The 17,716-nt window shown below is 47.1% G+C and overlaps 2 protein-coding genes across 2 annotated transcripts in view; both read left to right on the top strand.

Moving 5' to 3' along the window:
- Window positions 1-76: 76 nt before the first annotated feature.
- Window positions 77-781, top strand: LOC131207348 (DNA polymerase zeta subunit 2). Its single transcript, XM_058199959.1, has 2 exons — window positions 77-129; window positions 195-781. The coding sequence occupies exons 1-2, from the start codon at window positions 105-107 to the stop codon at window positions 779-781; spliced, it is 612 nt and encodes a 203-aa protein (XP_058055942.1). The 5' UTR covers window positions 77-104.
- A 2,169-nt stretch (window positions 782-2,950) lies between these two features.
- Window positions 2,951-17,716, top strand: part of LOC131208567 (transcription intermediary factor 1-alpha) — a 43,028-nt gene continuing 28,262 nt past the window's right edge. The window contains 1 exon segment of the mRNA XM_058201358.1: window positions 2,951-3,079. Within this exon segment, the coding sequence (XP_058057341.1) occupies window positions 2,951-3,079 (129 nt within the window).

Here is a 17,716-nt window from a genome sequence, read left to right on the forward strand (position 1 = left end):
GGTACAAACATTGTTCGCCGCAATTTCGCCCGCCGCTTTTCGCCCCGATATGCCAGAACACTTTGGCATCAAAACAAATTGTGCGCGCCCAGGATACAAACACGATGGGATCGCCTACGGAAAATATGGGTAAAGTACCGTAGAATATCGTGTTGAATATCGTATAGCATACTAATTGCGATTCATGGTTTCAGAAAGTGACGTCATCATTGAGATGATAGAAATCTACGTCAACGCCATCCTCTACAAACGCAAATTGTACCCGGAAGCCGTGTTTCGGGTGCGTAAAGCGTACAACATTCCCGTCTACATTTCTGTCTATGAATCGCTGAACTCTTACATCGCCAAAACCTTGCAAACGGCCCGTGAATTAAAGCGAATGCGGAAGTTGCACCGCTTGGCCGTTGTGATCTTGTCGAAGGAAGCACAACCGCTGGAGCGCTACGTGTTCGAACTGGAACACCGGGGATTTGTGCTGGAAAGCGATGAACACATGATCAATTTTGAGGAAGAACTTCGAAAATCATTGCTATCGTTGGATTCGCGCATGAAGGACTTGGCACCGTTGCCGGACGCAAAAGAGGCCACGTTCAAGATCTATCTGCAGTGCACCGAATCGGCATCGGCACACATTACCGCCCAACCGCGCCTATCGAGTTTTCCGTTCGTAAGAGTCGACATTGCCTCCGAGCCAGTGGAAAAGTCCAAAATCGAGCTGCTGCCCGTTGTGCACACGAAGAATGTCGGTATCAGCATCTTTGTCGAAGAGCATAAGAGATGAAACATTGGAAATAAAATTGTTTTAAACGAACCCTCTTGACAGCCATCCTATGGCCCACGTAGCAAAACGAGTAAACGAACGTGTAGCAAACCGAGGCAGTATTGCAAGTGGAAGAAGACTTTGTCAGCTTACTTTCTCAGCCGTACCGAAATTGACTTCGCACAGACATACTGGAACCGTCGCCGGGAGCAACATTGTCGGGTATAAACGGAGCGAAACTGTATTGACAGCCGTCGTGGTTGGGCCAGTGTGCGTGCGGGCTTGTGTCCGATGCGCGGCTCTTGCGTACGGGTTCCGCGCTGGGCGTGCGGCAGCCAGAGCGAGAAAACCGTCCGCGCGTTGTTGTCTGTCGTGAGTACGCCATATCGCTGTGCGGACGTTTTTTCGCATTTTTCGAGACCGCCTGCTGCTGTCACAGCAGGGGCACAGCACCACAAAAGGACGCGCAGGATAAAAGTCTCAATCGCTGCAAACTGTCCATCCGAAAGACGGAGTCAAGGAAAGGTGACGACAGGATGTGCAGCAATGTGAGCAATTTAAAGTTACAATGTAAGAAATGCGACTGTGTCCGACGTGAAGGGAGGCGTGGGAAACGCGAGCCAAGCGTAGCGCTGGCAGAGTAAATGACCTCCGCAATCGGTGATGAAATATAACAACTATCTATTGCGTAAACAAAGTTCCTTGTCAGACGCTTCTGTGACGCGGCCGTAGCAAACGCAGTGGTTACTGGGATTAGAAAAGGATTACAGTGAACGAGGATGTTTGTCGGTGAAAGCGCATCACACTCGTCGCTTCAGGTGCCTGTGTCTGATTGTGGTCGTTGTATTAGCAGCGACCGGGACTGTTGCCTGCTAAAACAATAGTGCTTCTACAAAGTGGCGATAGCCGCAGTTCACGGAGTAGCTTGTGAAGAATACTATTACATCCAACAACGCACTGGCTCGTGAAATACTTGAGCGTGCTTGCCTCTGTTTTGCTGGTGGCTGAAAACTCTAATATTGCCCAGCCTCAGCGTTCAGCAAACGAGAATGTGTACGATGAAGTGGCCTGCAGCGGATGGTTTTTTCATGGTCGACAGCTGATATGTGAATGACGCTCGGTCCTCTTTACGACACTGTTGTTTTTTCAGTTCAGTTTCAGTGTTTGTGGCGCGTGAAAAATAGTGGGGCCACTGTTCGCCATTTTCCGTGAGCTTTTGATTCAGTTTTTTCCCTCCGAATTTCCTCAACCGCTATCGTTCTGTGCATTTATCGAAGAGAATGCCCCGACGATGAAGCGGTTCTATTCTACGTACCAGGAATTAAGGTTTATAGCCTATCGAATCCAGCCGGTCCGCCACAACACGGCGTTTGCGACGACTACGAGTTTCACCGAGGTGGTTACGGGTGTGTTGGTGTTTGGTGGCACCCCACTGATAGGCGCGACGCAGTGGGAAGGGTGCGGCGTTCATTGACGTGTGTCGCCTGCAAGTTACAAGTGTGTGTAACCGGAGTAGGCGCCTTCAATTATTGTCCTGTTGTGCTGCTGTTTCCTCTTTTTTTTTTACTACCGCTCATCCTTTTCCATGGGGATGGAAGAAGTGTGCCCTTGTTTTGTTTGTGTGCGTGAGAAAGGTCACGCAGGTAGCGCAACCCGCGTCAATAGCAGTAGCCTGCTGTGTTTTGTTCCGTTATCCCTCGGGGAGAAAGTGATGTTCGCTGCACGCGCTGGTGCAGCAGCGTGTGCGTGACACGCTGCAGCGTGGCTTTCTCGTCTCGTGTGTTGTGCGTGCGTGAATGAGTTTAGGAATTGTTTTAATCAATTTTTCTTCTCGCTCCCGCAGCCGGTCTTGATGGTGTGTTGGTGGTGAAAGTGATATACATAATTCCATACTAAGAGTGTAGTGGCCCGCTGGGTCGTGCGGTGCGCCGGGAGCGGGCGTAAGGTCTCGTGCTGACCCAGGTCAAGCGCCGAGCGCGTTACGCCGGCCCATCAATAATTTATGTGGAGAAGCCTGCCCCGGAGGACAGTGCCGTGAAAGCAGTCGTTTACTTGTCTGTGACCGAACATAAGCACTTTTTTCCGGAAAGCATCAACGCATTATCGATTGCTTCACGAAGCATAATCGTCGGTTTAGGGGCTTCACATATTTAACCTGCCAAAATGGCCACATCAATCAGCGGCGGCACGATGGAGTCGAGTCCGGACGATTTGTCGGACACGATGAACGACTTTCTTCCGCTGCTGCCGGAAAACATCAAACAGGAGCTGTTCGATGCCACCGATAAAAGCACCCTGTGCGACAGCGTGGAGAACAAGGTACGATGATAGCAATACGTATTGCACCTAACAGTTTTCAGTGCTGATAGACACAATATCTAAACATGATCCCTTACTTGTAGTGTGATAAGAAGAAAAAAAATAATCGAATGCAATCTCTTTTGAGTACTGTATTGACGGGACGGATAACGAAATCCTCGCCATCAACCCCCACTATAGGAAACGATGAAACGGTTTCATGGCCGATGAAGACCAGCTTTGTTCCGCACGAAGTCGGTCAACAAACTGCCCACACTCATGTCACGAACATGAAACGAATAAAAATAATTGGCAACTTAAATTCGGTGCATTAATGAAGCAAAGTGGCGTGGTACAGAGATGGACCCAGACCCGTCGCAGGCCCCGCGAGAGCCCTTTTTTACCCTCCCGAGCCGCGTGCGTGGAAGAAAAAATAATGAATACCATGAATAAATTCTCTTTGCAGACTGAGAACGTTCCGTGGCGTGGCATGTATCCTGTTATTTGTTGGGGTTTTTTGCATTATAAAAGGATTTGCGCTCCTGGCATCCGTAACAAATTGCCGCTCCTCGACCGTCAACCACTTTTCTTCTCGGACAGGGCGAGGCTTTGGGGATTTTTACGCGCCACTACGCGCGCTCTGCCCGGCTGGACGATGAGAAGGACGATTGCCGTGCTGTGCGCCACCACAGTCCGATGCGATTAAGGGGCGAATATAATCAAAAGCAATTCACTGGTGGGCAAAATACAGGACATAATCGTGCGCTTTTGCGCGGTTCGCAGGACAGTATGCTTTCGTTAGCTTTAGTTGTTGGGTTTAAGAGGCTTTTGCGATTGGTTGAACTTTATTATTTAAAAGCGTTCCTACTATTGCAATGTTTGTTTATTTGTAGACGATGAATGATTCAACAGTCAGTCAAGACTTGAAATTGAGGTTCGCACTTCATTGTTTTGCCAATCACTCGACAAAAGTACCATTTTATCTCAAACCCGATCCCATCCAAACCGAGTTCTTGCTCATCCGCGGTGAGTGTGATATTCAGTGTCCGAAAAGTGCCAGGTTCATGTTCTTCAACATCTCCAGTGTAAGCAAAAATCGTACAATGAACCCGGCACGTGATGTTGAGATTCCAATGAAGAGAGTTTTAATTGCTCTCCAGTTCTCTCTGACCGTGGCTTCGAGCCGTGATTCGATGTTCACGGACGGAAGATCCTGCGACAAGCTACGTTTTTTGATGATGATGTGCAGAAATTATGTGACAAGCGTTTTACGGCTCAATTAAGAGGCACAAGAAATATGAAAAATCTTTACATGGTCTTGCCACATTTCAAGGCTAGTTTCTTACAAAAGAGAGAAAATCACAAAGAAAGGAAGCATCTAGAAAATTTCTTGTTTGATTCCAAATGGTCCTGCGGAAGAGATACTGTTCCTAAACGGGCTGCACCGAGTTAGCGATCAATAGACCTTGACCTTCCGTCACTGGAGCAAACGTTGAACCTTCTCAGCAGCGCGTGCACGGGACCGCAAGGATGTGTGGTGTGCCGCGCTACTAGATATCAGAAGGGCGCAAACTCAGGCCGCAGAGTGTGCGAGATTTTCCTCTCGATGTTTGTTCCCGTGTTGTTGTTGCTTTTTTGCTTTCGTAAGTAATTTTCCCGCCAACGGCAGCGTGCGTTGCCGGTGGTGGAAGCATCAAATATTCCTTCTTGGTCGAATTCGTTTGCTGTCGTTGCTGAGAAGCTTGCCTGCCGCTTGCCTGCCTGCGAGAAGCTTGCCTGTGAGAAGCTTGCGAGAAGCTTGTTGGGTCCGCTCATCGGTCTGCTCGTTTCGGTAGTGTTTTTTTCACGCAGTGGAGGCGCATGGTTTGCGGTGCGTTGTTGCCGCCACCTAAAGCGTCGTGCCGTGCACGTTACACGTTCGTTGTGTAGGTGAAGGTCATTTCTTTTGTCCCTTCAGGCGCACAGACGGAGACTCGACGGTGTATTTGCGAAATGAGTAACACGCGGTAAGATGTTGCGTTTTTCCGTTAATGTGTCGATGCCGGCTGGGTAGGTTTCTTCGTGGTCAGGGTCGTGTCTCTAAATAGTGATGTCCTTTCTGGTGTCAACTGCTCGGGATGTTTACCATCGGGCGCGCCCATTGCCAGCAAACAGTCAGTATCATATTGCGCTTATTAATTCTCCCGGCGTGTTAGTCTGTCAACAACAACAACAGCTGATTGCGGGCCACCAGCCAGTTGTGCGGTTGCGGGCGTGGTGTACCGAGTTTTGCCGGTTCGCAGTGTAGTGTGGCTGTGTTGGTGTGGTAATGTGTTGTCTGAGGCCCTGGGTGTTGGCCCGGTTTTGCTGTGGCATCATTGGGAATGTCACTGCGGTTGCAGTGTTTCTCGACAGGCGGGCGATAGGGTAACGAATCCGTCAGGTTCCTGTCATGGTCGATCGCCGTCCCTTTTGATTTCCTGGATTGACCCTCGCCCTCGCGCGTTGGTTTTTGATCGTTTTTTTTAAACTTCCGATTGCGTTGTAGCATATTTGATAAACGGTTAAGCAAAAGATGCACTCAGCAATGAATTGGCAATGTATATCACGACCCCGAAATTGCAACACCTGGAGCGCGACTTGCGACACAAGCATAAGGCTGAGGCGCATAGCACCACCAACACATCCGGAACGTGTTTACAAAACATGAGCCGAAGTTTGTCAAAAGCTCAAGTTGCGCAAGCTCGAACAGATGGCACGATTAATATGATTTTTGCAATTAAAGCAGTTCAGTTCCCATCCAGCATAAGGTTTGCGATCGAAGCAGATATCTATATAAGAACCTATAACGATCAATAAAGCAGTCAGTCGGTAACAGTCGAAGAGAGTCGAAGGCAGTCGAATGATCGACGTTGAACTGTAAAGATGTGTCCAATCCAGTTAACGTTCACCACATGGCCGGCAACATAGCCGGGACAGGTTGTTGCGTTTATTCCAGCTTGATAAAGCTTTTTGTGGAAGTCTATAACAGTTGTGTCCGTAATTCAGGAGCTCTAAGATTGATCATTACGTTGTTGTGCTATGACTGGAATGCAAGGCACGTCACAACACGTCATTGTTGTAGGGAAATGTCTTTTAAAATTTATTGAATTGTTTAAACTTCGGATTCTTCGTAACCCTTATACCTGCGTGTTCAATTGAACATTACCGATCATAATTTGATTATGCACAACATTTTGAACCGAGCTTTCAATTGACATTTACTTGATCAAGTTTACAGAAGTCGGCAAGTCCGTTGACCATCCATGTGAGCTGCACCGATTAATCGCAGCGAAAGACTTCAGGTTGAACCTTCAGAGCGCATCAACTTGAGTGCAAAACTTTTCGTTGATGCTTAATGCAGCTTTGTCCGTCCGGATAACAATAATAAGTTCACATAAAGTTGGGAACAACTTCACTGAAAGATACAGGAGCTCGTAACCGGGGAGTGCCTCGTGGCTTTTAATAAGACAATTTTCCAAACTCTGCTGAGTGGGGCAAGCTTTACAAACGTGTTAGACCCCTTGGCGAACGTGCCCTTGCATCATTAGCAGAGTTTTGCTGTAAATTATTACACTTGCCTGTCAAATTTCGCACACCTACTGTTAGTTCTGCCGAACGTCAGATTTCATTTTATTCGGGGATTATATTTGTTTGGGACGGTGGTGGGACTTTTCGTGACCCCTGGGCCCGGCTTCTGCCCCCAGGCCCCCCAGCCGCTCAGGTCCTGGGTGCATTTTCGCGCATGAATGCACGCAAGCGTTGTGATCATGCGTGAAACAATCGATAGCTGCTTCCCCATGACACGGTGCTAGTTCCGGACGGGGAAGGCCAACATAACGACGCTTTGGCGAAATTTATTTGTGAATCTTGGTTACCTGGCACACAGACACAGCTACCGGTCGGGGTCTGGTGGACAACTACTATCGGTGTCTAATGTTGCGCATGGAATGGTTTGGTTTATTTTATGGCCAGCATCATCCAATCATGTTTCTTTTTTCCGCATCCATAAACCATGGCCAAAGTTCCGTTTCGTCGCATTTGATTGGGTCGCCGTCGTCTGCATAGTTTATCGCTGTGATTTATGTGCAGGGTGGTTGGTGTGTTGTTGGCCGAGACCCCCGCAGCACAATGATGGCTCATATTTGGATGACTTACAAATGCACAAACACTCGTTTCGTGCTTGACCGCGTTTTTTCCGGTTTTAGCAGCTTTTGCGAGTGCAATCGAATTCGCAGTCCGTTAGGCTCTCAGAGCTATACTTTGGTTACTTTCACGGAGCGCAAACTTCTTAAAATGATTCTTTGTAAGCTGTTAGTTTGCCATCTAAACATGACACGAGAACCGTTGACTCGGAATCTATTTATTGAATACATTTAAATTAAATTTTATGGAAATTGCTTGAACATACTAGCACATAACATTAACGGTGTAAAGCACACGCAATCCGAGCTCAGTAATGTGTCCATGGAGCCTGATACGCAATGCAGGACATATTTCGACTTGGGTCTTAACTTTGCACCGCATTTCGCCACTTCAAACGCGCTTTGGTGCGCTTCACGGAATTACCGAAAAATGTAAAACATTCGAATTAACTATTTTATGGTAATTGCACAGTGCATCCGTCCGTTTGCAGGCCGGCGCCGCATTCACGCTGGCAGCGTGTCGGCGGATAACGTGCCGTAGTTATCGTAAAATGAAACGGTTATCTTTCGGCCGGCCAGCCTATGTTTGTGTGCAGAAAAGTAATAACCAACTTCACGGGTGTCGTGTTCGTGAGCAAAAACCGAGCAGGGACAGGGGCCACATTTTCACGCTAAACAACCCGATACGTATGCAGCAGCACGCTTTCGTCTCCATTTGTGGCGGTGGTCGTAAAAAGAGTGTGATGTAAAGGATTGTGTGCAGATTCGGTGTTATCGGCGCATCGCGCAGCAATTTGTTGTCGTATGGCAGCTTTTGAACCAAACAAAAGTTGGTCGCAAATCCGATCCCGAAACCGAGAATTGTGGGTACATCGTGTGCCTTTCATCCCTATCAGCGGAAACCATCACGAATGCTCGATTGCGCCCCCAACATAAGTCGCGGTCACCACGCGGTGGCTGTTGGGCAACCCCAGCATGTGAAATGGAACCGTTAAATCCCCGTAGCGGAATGTGTCGGAATGAGAATGGAAATAAATAAGAAAACCTTATTGCGCTTACGTTTGCCGACAAAAGCACCCACAATCCTTCGCCCGCTGCTGACCGAGGCTAATGGGCAAACTAAATGGCGGCATAAGTTCCCGAATAGTTATCGATTTCCAATTTCCGGCCAAATTTGTTCGACACAAACTGCGACGAACTGTGTTATTGTTGGGTGCCCAGGGCTTCCTCACATATTTGTGTGGAATTTAATTTATTTTCCATCGCGCACAAAATAGCTTAAAAGGCTTCGGGCGGGCGGGTCGCGCCGTGCCTTGGATAAGCATAAACATAAATTCGTTTCATTGTGGTACTGCTGCTACGAAGCCGTCGGGCGGCATTAGTGGTTATTTGTGCCTGGAACGGGATGTAAAATGCCGCTGAAGCATGACAATAGCCGAGTGGAAATAATACATCACTGGGAAAGGTCCCCGGTTGTAGGGGTTGAAACTGTGTATATGAGTTTCTTTTAATAACAAAATTCAATTACACTCTGAGTGCCGGCTTTCCGAGTAATCCTTTCTTATGGGCGAACTTTACGCAACACTAGGCTGCTGACTACAGCGTGCACCAAATGGATCTATAAAACAGCAATGGCTTTTCCCCGATTGGTGAGAGAAAGCTTGTAAAAGTGAATGGCAGTTTGAATTAAATATGCAAATGACAACAGACGCCGGCGGCGGCGGCGGTGGCGGTGGCGGCATATTGCTCAGAGGCAGATCGGTCAACGGTCGATATAAACTAACGACTACGTTTATATTCCATTTGTCGAAAGTGTGTCGCTCCGGCGAATGCTGAGACCGGCGATCATAAAATCGGTTTAAGAGCCCCGAGGACGAACTATTTTCCACCCGAACAATTTCTATAACGGGAGGCAACACGCTGTATGTAGTTGATACAAGTACAAAGTGGCACAAATTGTAGCTGCCGGGGCACTACTGTAATCGGGAAGGTTCGGGTTGGTTCACGACGCGTTTACGACGAGAATGCAAATTCATGCACATCGCTCGATCTATCATGCGTCACGCGCGAAATTAAAATTGTCTCTACAAAACGGTCGGTTTTTCGAAAGGACGTTCTGTGGCAAACGAGGAACCTCATTCTTATTGCGTCACACGTGACACGGACAACCGGTGGAAGCATACAAAGTGATTGCAACTTTGCAACGTTAAACGACATGATATTCCGAAATCGTTTTGATGGCATTTTTGTCTGGTTCGGACGTAAAGCTGAAAGCGATAGTCATTTGGACGCGCACTGATGGCCAAAATTATGTCGTTAATTTTAATTTGACCGTACTTTAATATGCCGTCTGCCCCAATCCGTTCCGAACCGGGGGCAGCTTCATCCCTCCGGGCAACCAAAGGGGATAGAAAGTTGCACAGCTCATTTGATGTCTCTATCTCTCTCTCCAGTTTTAACTGCGTTCCGTAAACGATTTTCCATACCGCTGCCGGTGGAATCTTGCGCATTACAGCTCATTAATTCCTGCCGCCGGACCTTTCCGGAACGGAGCACCGGAAATACGGGAACGTCGCCAGACCGTTTCTTCCGCCATTTTGTTGCACTACAGCATCCCGGAACAACGTTAGGCCGAGTGCGCCCTGACGCCGCCGTGGCGTAATCCTTTCCTGCTTAGCGTTACATTACTTTTGATGATGTTTTTTGTTGTTGCCATTTTGTCCACCACGCTGCTGTAGCAGCTGGCCCCCGGGGGAGCGTGCTTCCATTTGATTTTATGTCAGCAGCATAACCTTTGGCCTCTGCTGGTCCGGTCCGCGTCCTCAGCGTGGAATCGTAGTTTGGCGCGGAAACTCCTCCTACGCAACCGATTAATAATCGATCAACAACGGAGTGAGCGAGCAAAAGTGGCCACACAGCAGCCACCGGAACACCGGAGTCTTGCCGTCAGTTGGAGGAATTTATTTGGACATTTTTATGCCATTTCTTCCGCTACATTGGCCCCCTTCCGTGCTCGCCGGAGAGTGAAATTGATAAATGATGCATGCCGATGGTGATATGATGCTGCCTGCCGGTTGCGTTGGGACCGAAGTCTGTCGTAAAACTTATTTTCGCAGTTTTCCGGATGGGCACAAAAACTGCACTCAAAGTACAGTGAAAATAAGTAGCTTGGGTGTGAACCAATAGGGGAACCATCCCAGTAAGGGATCAGCCGAAGAAACAAGCGATAAACTGGGAAACTGGAAATTCAAAATATTTAAACCCCAAATCGGAGGATTTTTTTAGTTAAATATTGAAACCACAATATTAAACAATTTGTAGGAAAAATTCAATACCTCTTTTTAACAAACGATTGAATCTCACTGTCCATTGTCTACCTACGAGGCGGAGATTCATTCGTTTTCCGGGGAACGGCTTTGACGGATTGCGCTGGAGAAATATCAATCACTGTCAGCCAAAAGAGAGCTCTCAGCTACCAATAGCATTGGAGCGGCATGAAGCATGAGGCATCATAAATTGAGCGTCAGCTTCGGGATTTGTTATAAAAATAAAGCTAAGAAAAATTCTCTGCAATTGTAAGGGTTGTGTTATGCTGGGTTAATATTATGCCGGTTTAATATGATGCAATTCTCTTCTCTATCTTCTATGCGTTTGAAAATGAAAACTAGTTTTATGTTTGTTCGTTCGATTGAATGAAAAAACATTTTGTAAGTAATCGAAAATGAACCGATTTTACTATTCGCCCTTTTGCCCATCCCGGCCCATCCCGGCGATCCATCCCGATGATTCGGCCAATGGTCGCATATTATGAGGGTTTCATTTCAAGTTTGATATGCTTCCGCAGCGAACAGTTGTGCTTCTCCTGATAAGTGAGACGGACAGCATCACCGAACATGCCGGAACCGGAAGCGCCAGAGCATCGTAGGAGGCCACCCAAAAACTCGACATTGCAAAACTGGGCAGAGATGGCTTGCTAACGTCGCAACGAACACGGAAGTCGACGTTTGGTACTTGATACGGTTGTTTCAACGGAACCCTATCACTTTTACAGTCGAACATGTGCCTCCGACGTTCCCCGACGTTCGTGCCTGTTCGTTGGTCCCACCGAACGATTGTTTCAAAACCCCCTTCAAAGGCCAACGGACCTAGTGGCTGGCGCGAGGGGTTTGCACGATCGTATGTTAAACATGAATGCCACAGCTTCTCTGTGGCTCCACAAGGCTCTGGGGGAATGGGGTGCGAATTTAAGTCAAGGATGTCCGACAAGGTTTCGTTCTGTGGAACGATGCTGTCGATGGACGGGTAAGAACGGAAAGTCGGAGTGTGGAGCACTGCGCACATACGCTCCGCCGTTTGTGTGCTTAAAGTGAGGAATAAATTATGGAATCTATTTTAAATAAGTTCCATTAGTTTAAATTTTAAACCCGCTTGCACCGGTTGCACACCAATGTCATTGACGGCGATGAAACACGATGGAGTGGCACGGTTCAATCAAGATGCGGTTGAAGAAGGTGTTGAAAATGGAAACAAACTAAGTTTCTTGAAGTTGAATGGGAAGCGTTTGTTGATGGTTGCAAAATCTCTTAAGAAGTGAACAAACACTCTTTTCGTTTCATGCATGTCCCTTGCGTGTGGTGTTCGTTGAATGCCTTTGTGCGGACTCCGACCGATCTCATGCTGCTCAAGAGGTTGAGCCTTTTAAGTTGGGTTTTTTTTCTCACCTCTACGACTCTACACACAATTGAGACAGCGGTCGAATCTAAGAAGTTGCTCGAAAGGCGCAATAAATCTTTTTTCTTCTTTGCGAAAAAGGATCTCCGTGGAGGTGCGAAGTAATGTTGTAGACGGTTTTGTTTCTGCGTTTCTCCAGAGGAGGTTCCCGGAGGACTTTTGAAGGCAACTTGTTGTGCTGTGCTCTCGCACGTACTTCGTAGCTGCAATTTTTAATTTCGTTTTACTCTCCATCAAATCGAATTACCGTTAACACCGTCGAGTACTGCGCCACACCGCCAGATGTAGTATGGCCCCCGGTCGGCGCACACAGACCGGATGCAATCGTTAAGTCGCCCGAGAGTGTTGATTAATTTAATTCGTGGGTTGCGTTTTACGAAGCACTGTTTTGTGGCGAACCCATTTTACAGCTCCGTCCGGGGCAACAGAACTGAATGCTGTGCCAAACGATAGCGCAGAAACTTTGCTATTTTGCACTATCGAGCATCAAGCGTACGCTTTTAGATGAAATTTAACTGTGGGCAGTACTTTAAAAAATTACACCACGTTTGATAGCTATAAACAACATTTGTATAGTATTTATTTTTTACGATACTAATTAAAATTTCCATTCTCCACACTTTCAGGTAAGGCACAGTGAACGGGATGTTTTATGACTCGTAAGTAATAGTATCAGAAGTACCACAGTGCTGTAAGTATGCACGTAATTTTAATCCACCACTACCATACGTTGATTGCATTTTTGCACATGGTAATTACGCCAAGGCCTGGTGTTTGGCCGTTTCTGCAGAATGAACATGGTAATTCTCGGTTAGTTGTATTGAACCACGGGTCATGGTTTCCCATCGTGTAACTTAATGATTGTGTTATCCTCTTGTATGACGGGAAAAGCCGTAGACCCGGGAAAGGCTGGTTTGCGACCACCGACCGGCAACATGGCTGGATAAATTCAACCTTTCTCAAGCATCGCTTTTGCGGTTTTCCCATTGCACTGGTTGCCCAACTGGTTTATTATTAAACTTGTCGAATGAACTATTAATTTTATTGCAAACTCCAATTAGCAAAGTTTAGTGGCAGGAGCCAGCCAGCCATTGAACATTGATAGTAGAATCGAATATTGATCGATCGTACGTTACTAGTCCTGGTGGTTGGAAAGGCGGCTTTGGCAAGACAACGGCGATGAAACCCTTATTCCCTGAGCTGAACACTTAATTTATTTATGCGTCTGACCATCAAGATTTTTAGTACCTTATAGGGGCGTTATGTAATTTAGCTTTCACTGATCAGTCTTGACACTTCTTGCTTCTTCTTTCGTCGGTTGCTTAATGACTTTTATGATCATTGCTCTTCTTTGTCGCAGCGTGATCCGTGATGAAGCCTAATTTTATGATCATGTACCATCGTGTCGTGCCGCTTTGTGTCAAGTTTCTTTCAGCCTTTTCTTGTTTGTTCGCTGCATGCCTCATTTTATGACCGATGCAGGTGCACATTTCGTATTCAGCTTTCATATGCACGAGGTTCCCTCGTAGTTGGGATATCGTAGGGATACCCAATCGATGTGTTCAGCACTTTCGTGTGAATTAGTGGACGCCGGAATACAGGATGAACTCTGACCGAGATCCCTTCTCGCGGAAACGGATAGAGAAAGTTTCGAGATTGAAAAAAAAAGTCTGCACCAAGATTACTGTCGTCAATGACTGCATGCATACGCAACAAAGACGGGTTGCTGTTCTGTCGAAATTACCCTAATTATCGAGAATATGCTACCTTCCAGGGGGATGCCATGACACGTGACCTGGGGCTCGTAAAGGAAAACCCATTCTGGGAAAATAACGACAGAAACCCGTAATGATGATCGATTGTCTGTGTTTTATTCTGCCGGCATCGGAACTACAGTAATTACGGGGATTGTGATCGCAATTTACTCCATTGTTTGGGACCGGTGTACTCCTTGCATCGTAATTTTATTCGTTTTTAATGTGGTGATTTTTGCATTGCTGCAGAATGCGTGCTTGGGAAGTCCCATCACAGGATTCGAAGGGGACCCACCATCAACCGACGCAAGACGAACACAATTATCGCTAGATACAGACCCGAGGGCAGTGTAAAGTGTGAGAAATAACGCAAAGTAATAATGCGTTAATAGAATCTTTTGAACCTCGACAAGTTAAACCAATTTCCCAAGTTCCAGTTCCGGCACACCCGGAAGAAAGGATTGGAATCGGAAAACGGCTTTCCTGTTTGCTGTTTCGCAAACTTCAAATCTTTGATCTGCGTTGGTTTGCTATGTTTTTGGCAAGTCTCCTGGCAAACCAATCGTAGCAACCCAGCAAAGGAGAACGAGTGCACTTCAAAAGAAAACTTCAAATCGCAGGCGTTGTCGATAGAGCGACGCGCGCTCCGTCGCGTTTTCACCTTCACGTTCCCCCGTCGAGCATGGCTATGTCTGCTGCGTCATTTGTGGTGATGGTGTATGTGTGGATGTGTGTGCTTCGAAGCTGAAAGTTTTAAACCCGGCAGTGGCTGTGAACAAGAAAACTCAAAACGTAAAAACAACCGCGCATAATCCTCCCGTCTCGGTGCCGGGCGAAGTCCGAGGGAGCATAACTTGCTCTTCTTGCCAGTTTGCAGTCTTCATCGGGGTCCGTGTCGTGCAACGTTGCCGTTGTCGAACGATGCTTCTTTCATCGCGGGGCTGCCTGCTGAGAAGTGAGAAAGTCGGTTCGTTAGCGTAAAAGATTTAACACAGGGTTACATACATCGTTGTTCAGCGGAAGGGCCATTGGACACAACATAATCACGGGCTCAGCTTCCTGGCCCGTGGTAATTACATTCGATTTCCTTCCCGAAGAGAATCTGTGGCGCGCTAAGCGGAAACATAACGTCCGGCTATTGATTGTTAATTTAAAATTCGTAATACATGAAACAGGAAAAGAACCACCCAATATTGCCGGAAATGACCATGCGGAAGTGCCGGGGTGAAGTGGTGCTTAGTGACCCACCCACCCTGCCGCCAAAGGCAATCAAACCTTTTGTGAGGCAGTGTAATTAAGAGTGATGTGTGTCTGCAGTGAACAAGCGCCCCCACTGCAGCTGCCACCTTCGTCAGCTTCGTGCCAACTTAATGGGAAAATAACTTTAGAAAAATCGCTAACGCCCGACCCCATTCGGTAGCAATTCCGAAACGGAAGCGAACTAAAGTCATCATAATCATTGTAGTAGCTCACGCTCACACAAAGGCACAGATAAATCTGGCTCCGGTGCTCCGTGTATGGGTGTGCCTGTGTTGACTGTCCATTGCCGGAAAGCTGGGAAATGGCGGAAAATGAACCTCCGGAAAAAGAACCCGCCCGGGGGACAATGGTTCTTTTGTTTTTTGGTTGTGTGAGACGCCGTAACAAATTGAAACTGCTGATCCATCGTCATGTGGCACGATTTTTATTACTCGGTTTCTTGCAACTCAACATTTTTCACCTTTGTATTGTCGAGTGCATGAAAATGATAAAAGCGTCTTTCCGTTACTTTCTTTTAGGCAAAATGGTACGTTTTTAGAAAGGTTTCATGCTTTTCAGTGCAACGTTCAAGTGAAGGTACTCGACGATTCGCGATCTTAGCCCGAAATGGCATTTCGCTGTCACCTGAGTCGAACTGAGCCTTTCAAATCCCGCCCGATGGCTGCTCCAGGTGGACTGCGGAATCTCGAAAGTAACAAGACCTTTACACTTCGACGTTCGTCATAACAATCCTCTTTTTGAGTTTATTTTCTGTTTATAGTCAGATGCCGATTCCGCGGCTCATACATACCAATGAACTCTATTCCAGCGATAATGTATGCGCTAGTTTTAATTTTCCTTATTTGAGCCGAAATTTCAGATGACTTGTCCATGTCTCGTGCATGTTGGCGATTCCGATGCTTTATCATTCCAACAAACTCCTTTTTCTATTTTTCGGTCGTCTTTATCATACTTTTTTAATGCGACCGTATCTTGAACCCTTATCGGGTTCTTCTTGCCTTTCGATTCATTTTCCTCTGATGGGTTTTCAAGTACAGGCCGATTTCATGTCCGGTATCCTTTGTTGCGTTGCCTTTGAAGCGTTTGAATTGCAAACAGTTGCATTTGTTGAGTGCGTCGCCGTTTATCCCTTTTAGCTCAATCGGCGTTGAGACAATCTTGCTAACTGATAACGTCTTCCGAGAGCAAGACGTTTTTATGACCGCGGGTGGTTTATGTGCGGGAAATTCATGCGTTCCTTTGGAGAGTTGGATTTATGACAACTTCGTTATCATGTTACCCGGTACCTCATGCTGGCCTGGTTTTACGAATCTGGTTTGGGTCACATGGTGATAGCGTCTTAGGATAATGATAATGATCAGTATCCAGCCAAAGGTCCTTTCGCCCAGCACCTTGATGACCGAATTACAGAGCGGTCAGAGGGTTCTACTGTGCGGATGTATATAAGCTTTCGACACCGGGAACTGAACCGAAGCTGATGTTGCTCTGCGGAACCTCGGAAATAAAAAGACCTTTACACTTTGACTTTCGTCATATCAATCCGCTTCTTAAGTGTACTTTATCGGTTCTTATTTATACTACGACGTTTATCTCGCGGCCTGATCAATCCACATCGAATTTCTTATCTTGAGAAGAATTGGGACCGATCCCCGCTTTGAGATGCAGCTGAGTAAATAACGTACTTCTGGTTTCGATGGTTTTGTTTATGTTGTTGCCGTTGTTCCTTTGCACCTTTGCTAGGGTTCAACTTTTTACTTTCCCTCCGTTAGAGCGTCGCTTTGCTTTTCATGGGATGCATACTTAGGAGACTGTTTTTCTTATCATCTGGTTTCTTTCATTCCATTCCTTTGGGTCGCTTATTTAAAATTCGAATTTTTAAGGACACTTTTTCTACGTATCGCGTTTCAAAGAGCATTGAGTTGTGTGTTTTTCCACGATCCTTTATTTGCTGATTGATTTTTGGGTCCTGAGAGCCACCGGCAACCTTACTGCCATGCGGAGCGCATGCGTCTCGCAAAGCTTTGGTGGGCTAGTCATGTCATGAGAATGGCGTACGTTGTACGTAAGTCCGTACCGTCTCTTCTCCCGTCAGTGGACGCGGTTGATCCCACTCGGGATGACGGGTTATGTACAAGAACGAGTCGGCGGGCGAGGACACACGAGGACACTTTGTTGCTTCTTCTTGGATCCTAATCAGCACAGAATTTCCAATTTCCGCAACGTCTGGAATTACTCGGGGCTTTTGTTTGCTGAACGTGACGATGTGGCGAAGCGGGACCCGTTCCTGTTGTGGAGCTACCGCACACCCAAATCATGTTCTCCCACGGGTCGCCCATTGGGCGGGTTGCCCTGTTGCCAGTTTTGGCCTCCACCTCTGGTTCCAGTTGCGTTTGTTTACACTTGCCGATCGGAGCTTTTAGGCGATTTACGTACGAAAGCGCACGGCAAGTGTGTATTTGTGCTGTTTTGCTGGATCGCGGACGGAGCGTGTTTGTGTGGGTTTTCGTATCAATCACAAAAGAGAAAATGAACGGAAAGAAAAGCCCACACGAACGCGTGCTGCCGCCGACAAACGTGGCAACGTGGCGTGCGCAGCGTGGCGTGCTGCTGCTGCTGTTATTCATGGGGCCGGTCGTTGCGGGAAACGTGCGCAGCCGTCCGCAAGTTTTAGAAACGCGTTGCTGTCGTACTATTTTTTACGATGCCATTCCCCGCCAGCGTGCTCGTGTGTGTCTGTGGTACGTGCTTGA

This window comes from Anopheles bellator, chromosome 2 (genome assembly GCF_943735745.2).
Source record: "Anopheles bellator chromosome 2, idAnoBellAS_SP24_06.2, whole genome shotgun sequence".
Lineage (NCBI taxonomy): Eukaryota > Metazoa > Arthropoda > Insecta > Diptera > Culicidae > Anopheles > Anopheles bellator.

Excerpts from the sequence above, each read along its gene's own strand:
- LOC131207348 (XM_058199959.1), top strand. The coding sequence starts at position 105 with ATGGGATCGCCTACGGAAAATATGG. Across the intron at positions 130-194 it reads ATCGCCTACGGAAAATATGG|AAAGTGACGTCATCATTGAG; the intron begins GTAAAGTACCGT and ends TCATGGTTTCAG.